Source organism: Sciurus carolinensis, chromosome 16, assembly GCF_902686445.1.
Source record: "Sciurus carolinensis chromosome 16, mSciCar1.2, whole genome shotgun sequence".
Classification (NCBI taxonomy): Eukaryota; Metazoa; Chordata; class Mammalia; order Rodentia; family Sciuridae; genus Sciurus; species Sciurus carolinensis.
This window is the reverse complement of record NC_062228.1, coordinates 54,902,179-54,914,366: the sequence shown is the minus strand read 5'-3', so window position 1 is coordinate 54,914,366 and position 12,188 is coordinate 54,902,179. Positions and strand designations below refer to the sequence as shown.

At 40.3% G+C, this 12,188-nt stretch overlaps 1 protein-coding gene across 1 annotated transcript; it reads right to left on the bottom strand.

Moving 5' to 3' along the window:
- Positions 1 to 2,346: 2,346 nt before the first annotated feature.
- Positions 2,347 to 4,500, bottom strand: LOC124967516 (insulin growth factor-like family member 2). The gene is made up of 3 exons (XM_047529898.1): positions 4,449 to 4,500; positions 2,739 to 2,991; positions 2,347 to 2,576 (listed from the first exon to the last, which is right to left on the bottom strand). The coding sequence occupies exons 1-3, from the start codon at positions 4,471 to 4,473 to the stop codon at positions 2,573 to 2,575; spliced, it is 282 nt and encodes a 93-aa protein (XP_047385854.1). The 5' UTR covers positions 4,474 to 4,500; the 3' UTR covers positions 2,347 to 2,572.
- Positions 4,501 to 12,188: the final 7,688 nt, after the last annotated feature.

Here is a 12,188-nt window from a genome sequence, read left to right as displayed (position 1 = left end):
CCAGCACTGCTTTTTTGACTTAGGATTGCTTTGGCTATTCTGAGCCTTTTATTCTTCCAAATGAATTTTAGGTCTGATTTTTCTAGTTCTGTGAAGAATGCAATTCATATTTTGATGGGGATTGCATTGGATCTATATATTGCTTTTCATAGTATGGCCATTTTAACAATAATAATTCTGCCTATCCATGAACATGGGAAATCTGTCCATCTTTTTGTGTCTTCTTCAATTTCTTTCTTCAGTGTTCTATAGATTTTGCTGTAGATGTTTCTCACCTCCTTGCTTAGATTTACTTCTAGGTATTTTCTTTTCTTTTCTTTTTTAAGTATGCTGAATAGAATTGTTTCATTTTTTCTTAAGAGATTCATTGTTGATGTATAAGAAAGTTATTGATTTTTGTATTTGATTTTCCATCTTGCTACTTAGCTAAATGTTTGTTAGTTCTAGCAGTCTTTTGGGGAAGTTTTTTGTACCTTCTAAGTATAGCATCACATCACCTGCAAAGAGTACTAATTTACTTCTTCTTTCCTATTTTTATTTCTTTTATTTCCTTGTCTTGCCTAATTGCTCTGGCAAGAATTTCTAGCATTATCCACTTTGCTATACTTTTACTAAATCCATGTCTTTCTTGGTGCAAATGCACAAGAGCTGAGATCACAACACAATTGCTGGTAAAGACCTTATTTTAGCTATTATCCTATCTTTGTTTTCAGCAAAAGAGTGATTGATCAACAATACTTTTGGAGAAATATCTGTGTGTGTGTGTGTGTGTGTGTGTGTGTGTGTGTGTATGTGTGGTACTAGTGATTGAACCCAGGGGCACTTTATCATTGATCCACATCCCTGTTCCTTTTTATTTTTTATTTTGAGATAGGGTCTTGCTAAATTGCTGAACATGGCCTAAAACTTGCTATCCTCCTGCCTCAGACTCCCAAGGTGCCAGTATTACAGATGTGTGCCACCAGATCCAGCTTAGAGAAATATTTTGATTCAAAGAAAAGGGTAACATGTTGGGGCTGGGCTTGTGGCTCAGTGGTAGAGCACTTGCCTACCATGTGTGAGGCACTGGATTCAATTCTCAGCACTGCCCACATATAAATAAATAAAAGTTCATCAACAACAAATAAAAATATTTTTTTTTAAATGGGGAAATGTGAAAGTTGATGATACTCAGATGATATCATTCTTCTCACACCCAGATGAAATTGAAGTCAGGAAGTAATGAAGGGAGGGGCTCAAGCTACCTAAGATAAGCAGTTTTAAATTACTTTCTAAAGTTCCACAAAATTTCTTCCTTTTCTACAGGCATCCCACACTTTGACCACCTCACCTCCATATGAATAGATTTATGTAATGAAGTTTATTTTTAGCACTCTTTAATACTGCCATAATACAGAAAAGATTCTCATGTCAGAAAACATGCTGAAATTAGAGAATTCAAATTAAAACTACACTGAGATTCCATCTCAGTCCAGTCAGAATGGCAATTATCAAGAATACAAATAACAATAAATGTTGACGAAGATGTGGGGGAAAAGGTACACTCATACATTGCAAATTGGTGCAAACACTCTGGAAAGCAGTATGGAAATTCCTCAGAGAATTTGAAATGGAACCACCATTTGACCGAGTTATCCCACTCCTTGGCCTATACCCAAAGGACTTAAGATCAGCATACTGTAGTGACACAACCACATCAGTGTTCATAGCAGCTCAATCCACAACAGCTAAGCTATGGAATCAACCTATGTGTCCTTCAACAGATGAATGGATAAAAAAATGTGGTATATATACACAATTGAATATTACTCAGCCATAAAGAAAAATAAAATCATGGTATTTCCTGGTAAATGGATCTTTTTATTCAGCTTTTTCACTGCTGTGACTAACATACCCCTCCAGAACAATTCTAGAGGAGGAAAACTTTATTTGAGTGCTCACAGTTCCAGAGGTCATAGTCCCTTCTAAGGACTATGTTCCATTCCTTGGGACTCAAGTTGAGGCGGGACGTCAAGGCAGAAGAGTGTGGCAAAGGGAAGCAGCTCACATGATGATCAGGAAAGAGAGAGAGACTCCACTTGCCAAATACCTCAAAGCCATGCCCCCACAATGCCCCACCTCCTCCAGTTACCACTTAGTTAATCCCATCATGGGATTAATTCACTGATTGTGTCAAGATTCTCACAACACAATCATTTCTTCTCCAAACTTTTTTGCATTGTCTCACACATGTGCTTTTGGGGGACACCTCCCATCCAAACCATAACAGAAGAGACTGGGTTTGAAGGCTGGACAAATTCTCTATCACACAGGCCCTGTGGCCCTACCTCTATCACCAAATTGACTATTAACTGCCTTCCTAGGGAAAATTTCCTATTTGATCATTTCTCAGCAAGTTGCCTTGAGGACGTCTGGAGAGAACACACTTAGCCAGACCACCTTGTGGGACACGTTGTTTTAATGCTGTTCACAGAACCATGCCCCCCATTCCACTTATATCCTAGAATGCATCCTGTCCACGTGTTCCCAGGCTCCAGGGAGGAAACACTGAAGGACGGTGTGGTTGACCAGATCAGCTGCAAGACAGGAAAGAGGCAGAGACTGAGCAACTGGGAGAGATACAGACCTGGAGGGGGCTGGGGAGATGCAGGGCTCACCCTCCCAGAGGGCCAAGTGCCCAGCCCCCTCCCTACCACAGTCCCTCTTCCAGTCTCACCTTGATTAAGGCAGGTCCTTACCTCCTGCAGGTCCTGGAGGTGGGGGACGTGGGACACCAAGACGTCTCACCATGGATCTTCAACTTCACAACAAACTTCTTGTGGCGGCCAAAGGACTGAGGACAGCAGAGCTCAAAGCAGGGCCAGTAGGTGCAGGTGGGGCCACAGCGCTGCGTCCGGTTCAGGGGCAGGATGGTGTCATAGTCACAGCACTGCTCCCAGGGGTTGTAGATCCTGTCCCCACACCTGGGTGCTGGCTGGCACAGCCATGGTTCTGAGCAAATGTGATGCGTGTGAGACCCAGAGTTTGTGTCCCTCCCCAGGAAACAGATGGAAATCACCAAGTGGTGGCCCCAGGCAGGCTCTGACCCCTGCCAAGAGGCCTCCTGTCCCCTCCCTCCAGGTTGTCCTTACCTGTGCTTCCACCTGTGCCTGCAGTCAGGAGCAAGACGATGCCCACACATACTGCAATGGTGAGGAAAAGAACTTAGTGGGGGTGGGACTGGAAGGGACACCCTCTGGGAAGGCAGGTGTGGTCGGAATTTGGCTTCAACTTAGATTCAGGAGAGGTTGGAGCACTTTGGGATATATAATGGGGGAACTGACCTTGCAGAATGTTTCCCTGAGAAGAGACAGAAAGCAGGACATCCTGAAGGCTGAGCTGAGCTTTAACTCCTCTATCTGTCTACTGCAGAAGGGTCAGACAGTAGGCAGGAAGGAGCAGGTGGTTGAGCAAGGTAGCTATGCAGGTGGGGCAGGTGAGGCTGACTTTGCAAAATGACTGGCAGCCTGGACCGGAGTCCTCTTCACTCTGCAGCCAGCCTTTACTCCCCCTCTGTCCTGAACAGAAGTTCCACTCAAATCAGAGCACACACTCTTGTCACTAAAGAGTTCTAACAGTTCTCATCCTTATGAGATATGTGCAGGCGTAAAACAGCAGGGGCCAGAGAACAACATGGGAGGTTGCTGAAAGGCATAGTGGATGGCACAGCATCTTGGCAGGGAGTCCCTTGAAGAGGTCTGGAAAGAGGAGAGCAGAGGTGGGAGGGTCAGGAGTGTGAAGAGAGAAGAGGAGGGTCTCAGAGAGCAGGAGAAGAGACCAATGAGGCCAGGGGAGGAAAAGGCAGGAAGAGCCGGGCATGCTGGGCACACATGTATCCAGCTCCTGGGAAAATGGAGGCAGGGAGATGACAAGCGTGAGTCTACCCCAGGCAGCCTGACAAGACTCTAGGGCTGGGGACGTGGTTCAGGGGTAGAGCACTTGTCAGCATGTGCATGTCCCAGTACTGGGGGAAAGGGGAAGGGGAGGGAGAGAGAGGAAAAAAAGAAAAGAGAAAATGGAAACAGGGAGAAATGAGCAGAGATGGGAAGAGGTGGGGAGAGACACAGGAGGCGAGCAGAGGTGGAGGGAGGGCAGAAAGGAGAGGAAAAGGAAGTGCTGGGAGACACCTGAGAGAAGGGGAGAGCCAGGGAGGAGGCAGGGGACATGGGAGGCATCTGGGTGTAGAAAAGGAGGCAGGGGAGAGGAGAGAGCAACAGCAGCAGGGAAGAGGCAGAGAAGACCAGGGGAGGGACAGACAGCAGAGGAGGGGAAGGCCAAGCAGCAGGGCTGCAGCCATCTGGGCAGTGCTGGCTGTGAGGTGGGGTCTCTGAAGGGCAGAGTTAGAGTTAGGTCTGCAGGAGGGGGAGGGCCTGAGCAGCCAGGCCTGGGCTGGGCTGGGTTCCCCTTACCTAGCATGCAATCTCTGGTCTTCATATGGACAACTCTAGCTTCATGCTGCAAGGATTGCTCAGAGTTCAAGAGAACTTGGAGAAGAAAGGCAGCACATTTATAGATGAGAGGGTGGGGGATGAGAGGTGGAGACTGTTTACTTTGAGATAAAAGTAGCACTGGACCAACCAGTGATGCCACTTAAGAATGGCAGAGAGTACAGAGAACCTCCCAGGTAACCCTTCCTTACTGCCTCTCTATGAAGACAGGAGCAGCCTGGCAGTAATCACCACGCTGTTGAAATAGGTTTCATTTTCAAACTTGCTCCAGGAACATTTGCATCATGTTCAGATGGCCAGCAAAGCAGGTGGGCAGGTGCAAGGCAGCGAAGCGAGGCAAGGGGGAGGGTGGGAAGGAGCATGAGGCTAGTGGACAGATGGCAGTTGAGACAGGACCGCCAGTGGGGACTGATGGACCAGTTTAGGGGTCAGTGTCAAATCCTTTTATCTGCACTTGAGTCACAAGGTGGGAGTGGTTCTCAGGCTGTTTCCCCAGAGTCCATTTTCAAGTTCAGTTCTAACTGCTCTGTAGGTGAGGGCTGTCATTTCACAGTGCAGTGCCAAACACCATTTTGTTAGGAGTTGTACTTCTGTTGAATTTTGTCAGGCAACAGGTACAATATTTTTTTCTATTTTTGGCATTGTGGATTGAACCAAGAGGTGCGTAACCACCAAACTACATCCCCGGCTCTTTTTATTTTAAGACAGAGTCTTACTAAGTTGCTTAGGGCTTTGTTAAGTTGCTGAGGCTGGTTTTGAACTTGTGATCCTCCTGCTTTGACCTCCTGAGCTGCTGGGATTATAAGCATGAGCCACAGCACCTAGCAACAGGTACAGTATTTAAAAGGCAAAATGTAAACAAAACCAAGACAATAAAAAAGCCAGTTTCCATAACTGTCTTGAGCCATGAACTAACCTTGAAAGTAACCATCTGAATAAGTAAAATGTCCAAGGGGAACTGGGTGAGATCTGTTACTCATCCAGTCTGATGCTTTTGCAAGTGGGCCTCAATTTCCCCAGTAGTAGTTGCCTAGATATTGCATGTAGTGCTGCTAATAGTACATTATCTTATTTACATAAATAGATAACCTGCAGCAAAATTATCATTTCATAGCTCATGATTGTGTTGAATTAAAAACAGCACTATTATCCAATAATAGCAGATTATAGTTTTTCCTTGGAAATGTAATTGTTTTTCCTCTATAGTAATATCAATTTTTACCAAATATACTTAAAAATCTTTTTCAGAATCAGTTTAATTTGGGCATGATTATTTACATAAGTGCAGCAAGATAAGTGATTTGCCTCATAGCACTCTCAGATTTAGAAACATTTTGAGATTAGGAAGCCAAACTAAGGTAGAGTTTAGGTTTTCACCTGCAGTACCCACTTTCTTGGGGTCTGCCAGGAGATAACAATTTTATTCACTCACTGTAAGGCTGAGAAATCCACAGTATACAATGGCTCATACCTGTAATCCCAGCAATTTGGGAGATTGAGGCAGGAAGATCACATATTTGAGGCCAGCCTCAGCAACTTGGCAAGAACCTGTCTCAAAATAAGAAAATTTAACAAGGCTAGAAATGTAGCCCAATGTTAAAGCATCCCTGGGTTCATCCCTTGTACTGAAAAAAGAAGTAAAAACAAAAATAATTAGGTAAAAAACTGTCTTAAATAAAAGATATAAAAATTTATAAGTTTTTTCAATTTATTTAGTCTCATGGGATTTTCTTTTCCATACTTTTATTGCTGCTTATAGTTGCACCTAATGGTGGAATTTATTGTTAGTATTCAAAAATTCACACACTTTAACTGTGTAATTTGGCCAATATCATTCCCCTTTCCTCCCCTCTTCCTTCCTCCTGGTCCCATCCTTCTATTCTACTGATATGCCTTCAATTTTCATGAGATCCCTCCCCCACCACTTTTATCTGCCTTTTCCCTTTCTAGCTTCAACATGTGAAGGAAAATCCACAACCCTTGACTTCTGGAGTTTGGCTTATTTCAATTAACAATGTTCTCAAGTTCTATCTATTTTCCTGCCAATTATGTAATTTCCCTTTTCTTTATTACTAAATAAAACTCCATTCTGTATGTACACCACATTTTTCTTATCCATTCACACACTGACAGACACCTAGGCTACTCTCATATTTTGGCTCTTGTGAATTATTCTGCTATAAAAGTGGGTAAGCATTTATTGCTGTAGTATGGCTGACTTTTATTCCTTGAAATAAATACTGAGGAGAGATATAGCTGGGTCATGTGGTGATTCCATTTCTAGTCTCTTGAGGACCCCGATACTGATTTCTATAGTGATTATACCAATTTACAATGCTACCAATAGTGTAAAAGTGCTCTTTTCTCTCCACATCATCTCCAGTAATTATTATTACTTATATTCTTGATGACTGCCATTCTAACTGCGGTGAGATGGAAGTGTAGCTTTGATTTGCATGTACCTGATTGCCAATGATGCAAAATATTTTTTTCACATGCTTTTTAGCCATTTGTAATATTTCCTTTGAGAAATGTCTATTTAGTTAATTTATCCACTTACAGATTGGGTTATTTGGCTTTTGGGTCTTGAGGTTTTTGAGTTTTCTATATATTCTGTATCATAATTAATTTTGACTTGAAGTCTGCTTTGTCAAATTAAGAGTAATTACTTCTGCTTGTTTGGGTTCTTCATTTGCATGGTGTATCAATTTCCATCCTTCCACTTTCAGTCTGTGGCTGCCTTTGCCTGTGAGGTGATTCTCTTTCAAACAACATAAAACTGGATCTTGTTTTTTCCTCCATTCTGCCAACCTATGAGTTTTAATTGGACAGTTGAGACCTCTCACATTCAATGTTGTTATAAAATGATATTTATTAATTCCTTCCATTTTGATTTGTGTTTTTTGATTAAATATGTTTGATTAAGCATTTATAATGTTTAATTTGGGGTCCTGTTTCTCATTTGCTTATGTGCTCTTCAAATGATATTTGTCCTTTTGTGAGCTCTGGGGTCTGTGTTCTGTATCTTCTATATATAGTATTTATTTATTTTCTGTAGCACCAGCTTAGTAGACATGAATTTTTTAGTTTCTGCTCACCTTGTAAAATTTTTATTTTTCTTTGATTCTGAGGGATAGCTTTGCTAGATATAGAAATCTCGGTTGTCAGTTACTTTCTTTCAGAACTTGGAACACATCCATTTCAATCCCTTCTGGATTTTAGAGTTTGTGCCAAGAAATCAGAAGTATTCACTTGCCTCTAAATATGACCTGACATTTTTCTCTTGAGAATTTAAAAATTCTATTCTTTTTCTGTATGTTAGACATTTTAATTAAAGTGCATGGCAGAAAAGGTATTTTTTGTTCTTGTCTATTTGGGGTTCTAAATGCCTCCTATACCTGGACGTCCATCTTGTTCTCAAGGTTTGTGCCAGGGTCCAGTCCTGGCAGTGGTTGGTGGTCCTAGATGGATGGAAGGCATTGGCATGGTGGAGAAATAGCAGACACCAAGTGTTGTGAAGCTGAAACTCTATCTTTATTTTTCTGCCAGTCTTTTTTTTTTAACTTTTTTTTTATTATGCAAACAAATGGGATACATGTTGTTTCTCTGTTTGTACATGGCGTAAAGGCATACCCTTTGTGTAATCATAAATTTATATAGGGTAATGTTTGATTCATTCTGTTATTTTTCCCTTCCCCCCACCCCTCCCACCCCTCTTTTCCCTCTATACAGTCCTTCCTTCCTCCATTCTTGCCCCCCTCCCTAAACCTAACTCTAACCCTAACACTAACCCCTCCCACCCCCCATTATGTGTCATCATCCACTTATTAGCGATATCATTCGTCCTTTGGTTTTTTGAGATTGGCTTATCTCACTTAGCATGATATTCTCCAGTTTCATCCATTTGCCTGCAAATGCCATAATTTTATCATTCTTTATGGCTGAGTATTATTCCATTGTATATATATACCACGGTTTCTTTATCCATTCATCAATTGAAGGACATCTAGGTTGGTTCCACAATCTGGCTATTGTGAACTGAGCAGCTATGAACATTGATGTGGCTGTGTCTCTGTAATATGCTGATTTTAAGTCCTTTGGGTATAGGCCAAGGAGTGGGATAGCTGGGTCAAATGGTGGTTCCATTCCAAGTTTTCTAAGGAGTCTCCACACTGCTTTCCAGAGTGGCTGCACTAATTTGCAGCCTCACCCAGCAATGTATGAGTGTATCTTTCTACCACATCCTCACCAACACCTGTTGTTGCTTGTATTCTTGATAATCGCCATTCTAATTGGGGTGAGATGGAATCTTAGGGTGGTTTTGATTTGCATTTCTCTTATTACTAGAGATGTTGAACATTTTTCCATATGTTTGTTGATTGCTTGTATATCTTCTTCTGTGAAGTGTCTATTCATTTCCTTAGCCCATTTGTCGATTGGATTATTTACATTCTTGGTGTAGAGTTTTTTGAGTTCTTTATAGATTCTGGAGATTAGTGCTCTATCTGAAGTATGATTGGCAAAGATTTTCTCCCACTCTGTAGGCTCTTTCTTCGCATTGCTGATAGTTTCCTTTGCTGAGAGAAAGCTTTTTAGTTTGAATCTATCCCAGTTATTAATTCTTGCTTTTATTTCTTGTGCTATGGGAGTCCTGTTGAGGAAGTCTGGTCCTAAGCTGACATGTTGAAGCTCTGGACCTACTTTTTCTTCTATAAGATGCAAGGTCTCTGGTCTGATTCCGAGATCCTTAATCCATTTTGAGTTTAGTTTCGTGCATGGTGAGAGATATGGGTTTAGTGTCATTCTGTTGCATATGGATTTCCAATTCTCCCAGCACCATTTGTTGAAGAGGCTATCTTTTCTCCATTGCATATTTTTTCTGCCAGTCTTTTTATACATTTTTTTCTCTAGTAATGATTGTATAATTTTATGGTTAGTTTAAAATAAGAAAAACCTTCAAAAGTACTATCTATACTTCTTCTCAAAGTACACGTTCCCTCTGTATGAGAGCCCAGAGCAAAACAACCTTACTTCTCAGCCAGACCAAAATAACCCCATCCCCCAGGCAAACTGAGGGCACCACAATCTGCCAAACTTCAAACTTCAGAACAAACACGTCACTAGATTTTCTGAGAAACCACCCCCACCATGAACTCCAGTGTTTAACAGTGAAAAACTTTTACTATTATTAACAAAGGGCAAATAAATCAACTTATGTTAATATTTAGTCTATTCTATTTCATTTAATGGCAGACTACAATCTTATTTTTATTCTCAAAGAATCAGACTAAACATAGGAAAAACACAAATTATGTTTATGACTAACCTAAATATTTTTATTATGTAAAGTATCTCTAGAATCAATTATTAAAACAAGGAAAGCAAAACGGCTAATTACCGCATCCAAGCTCAGAGGAATGCCTCTTTATCCATGTATATTTAGAAATTATTATACTAAAGTAATCACAGGCTCCTTTTAATTCGAGCCTGCATGTTTATTTTCATATGTTTTATCTATGTATTACTACTAAATTTTTATTGTGTACTATTGTGTGTCCCAATACAGTAAAATCTTCCCAATGTTTTTCCAATAACTTTCTAATGATATATTGATTATTAATATTAAAAAGCAACTACACATGGAGACATGCCACACCTATGACCCTCAAGAGAGAGGAAAATCTTTCAACAGAACCGTGTCAAGTGTCGGAGAAGTAAGAAATAGGTGAAGCAGGTTTGGGAATTTTTTTGTTTATTATTTGCTGAAGAGGGTATTGGTGCCATTAACCCACATCTCACAATCCTATTTGAGTCTAACAATTCTTAAATTGGTTTCTTAATGATGTCCCAGAGTTCTTGTGTATCCTGATAATGGTTCCTTTTTTCTTTAATATTATCTAAACATTCAAGGATGCCACTTTTGTCTTCCAGCTTTGATATTCTGTCTTTAGCATGGTCCACTGTATTAGGGAGATATTCTCCCTAATATTTTATATTAATATTGAATACATTATTTGATTTATTGTGTCTTTCACTTCCAAGATTTCTGTTTGGCTCTTTTTCAGTATTTCACTCTCCTTACTGAATTTCTCATTCATATCCTGAACTGACTTTCTTAAATCATTCCATTGTTTATGTGTGTGTATTCTCTGGGAATTCATTGACCATCTTTATAATCATTCTTTTGAATTCCTTATCTGGTATTTCAATATCTTTGGAGTCAATTGTTGGTGAGTTATGAACTATAGGAAGGTACTTTTTTTTATTTTGTATTACTGTGTTGGCTTTTAAATGTCTGTTGGGATAGATTTTTCTTCCACTCTTATCTGTGGATCTTTTAAGGGCACAACCTTCTCTTGTCAAAGTGTCCCAGAATGCTCTGGGGTTTCAGCCCTCATAGGTGTGGTGCCCACAGTTTTGGTTCTAATTCTATTTTTGCTGTAGGAGTGAATGTCCATGAGTAGAAGGAGCCCCTTCCAATGATTGCTACTTGGGGTCTGGTTGTTTGGGGGGTTTTGTCACTCTAATTCTTTGTATTAAAATATTACTGAAGTTTGAGGGTTGTTAATTTTTGTATAGACCAAGGTATGCTGCCTCTTGACTGGGTCTTGCTCAGCAGCAGAGTATCTACCCTGTGAGCTTGTAGTGTCCCAGTATATTACCAGCTTCTCACAGAAAAGGGGAAAATAAACAATAGTAATAACCAATGAAAACAATGCACAGCATTAAAGTAAATACCCTGTGCCTGCTATGATATCTACAACACTAAATACTACAAAAACAGAAATGATGGAGTCAATAATTATCAAAAGCGAAAACAGTAGATAACTGTAAACTAGATCTGTTGCTAAAGTAAACAACAGGCGTCCACTGTGCCATCCACAGTACTAATAACTGCAACAGCCTGAGTGATGGGAGCAGAATCATGTCAACCAGATAGTTATAATATGTGGTAAAAATATTGTTCATTAAGAGAAAATAAATATGATGAGAAGGCAAAAGAAAGTTGATAATGTTCAAAATCTTAACAGAGAGAAAGCAGAAGAGATGTAACACATGATGGCTATAAAGAAGGAGGAAAAATAGATTTAAAAAGTAAAGTAAGTAATGGGAGAAAGTGAGGACAAAAGACTTGGCTGTTAGAGGGAGAAGACAGGAAAGAAAGACAAACAAGAGAAAGAAGCAAAACAAAACAGAACACAAAAGTACAAACAAAAACCCCTAGCTCCCAAAAGGAAAAATAGCAATCATTTAGAAATGCCAAATGAGATATTTTGGTCATGTTGTGGGGCACAACTTAAGAACAGACCAATCACCACTGATAAGTCCAAATTTGAGAGTCTTTATTAAGCCGGCTTGATGACTGTCTCAAACAATGCCCCAAAAATGGCTATTGGGAGAACAGCCCGACCACAGGGTTGAAGGGGTTCTTATACCAAAATTTACGTTAATCATAAATGTCTGTTCCTAAGATTCGAAATTATAAACTAACATCAGGAGATCATCAAAAAAGGAGTGGGTCACCTGGGTGCAACCTATAGAATGATTATTAATAACCACACAATTACATTTACATGGTACATTGGTTAGGAATGATTACTAATAACTACATGGTTACTGCTTTCACAGTACATTGGTTAGGGGCAATAGAGGTCAAAAGAGCAATTCTTTACTACATAGGATTTGCCATTGTATATTATT

What these genes read in the sequence shown, in the direction of transcription:
- LOC124967516 (XM_047529898.1), bottom strand. Translation starts at nt 4,473, where the DNA reads ATGAAGACCAGAGATTGCATGCTAG. An exon ending in GACCAGAGATTGCATGCTAG is followed by an intron (nt 2,992 to 4,448) that starts GTAAGGGGAACC and finishes ACATTTGCTCAG; the next exon opens with AACCATGGCTGTGCCAGCCA.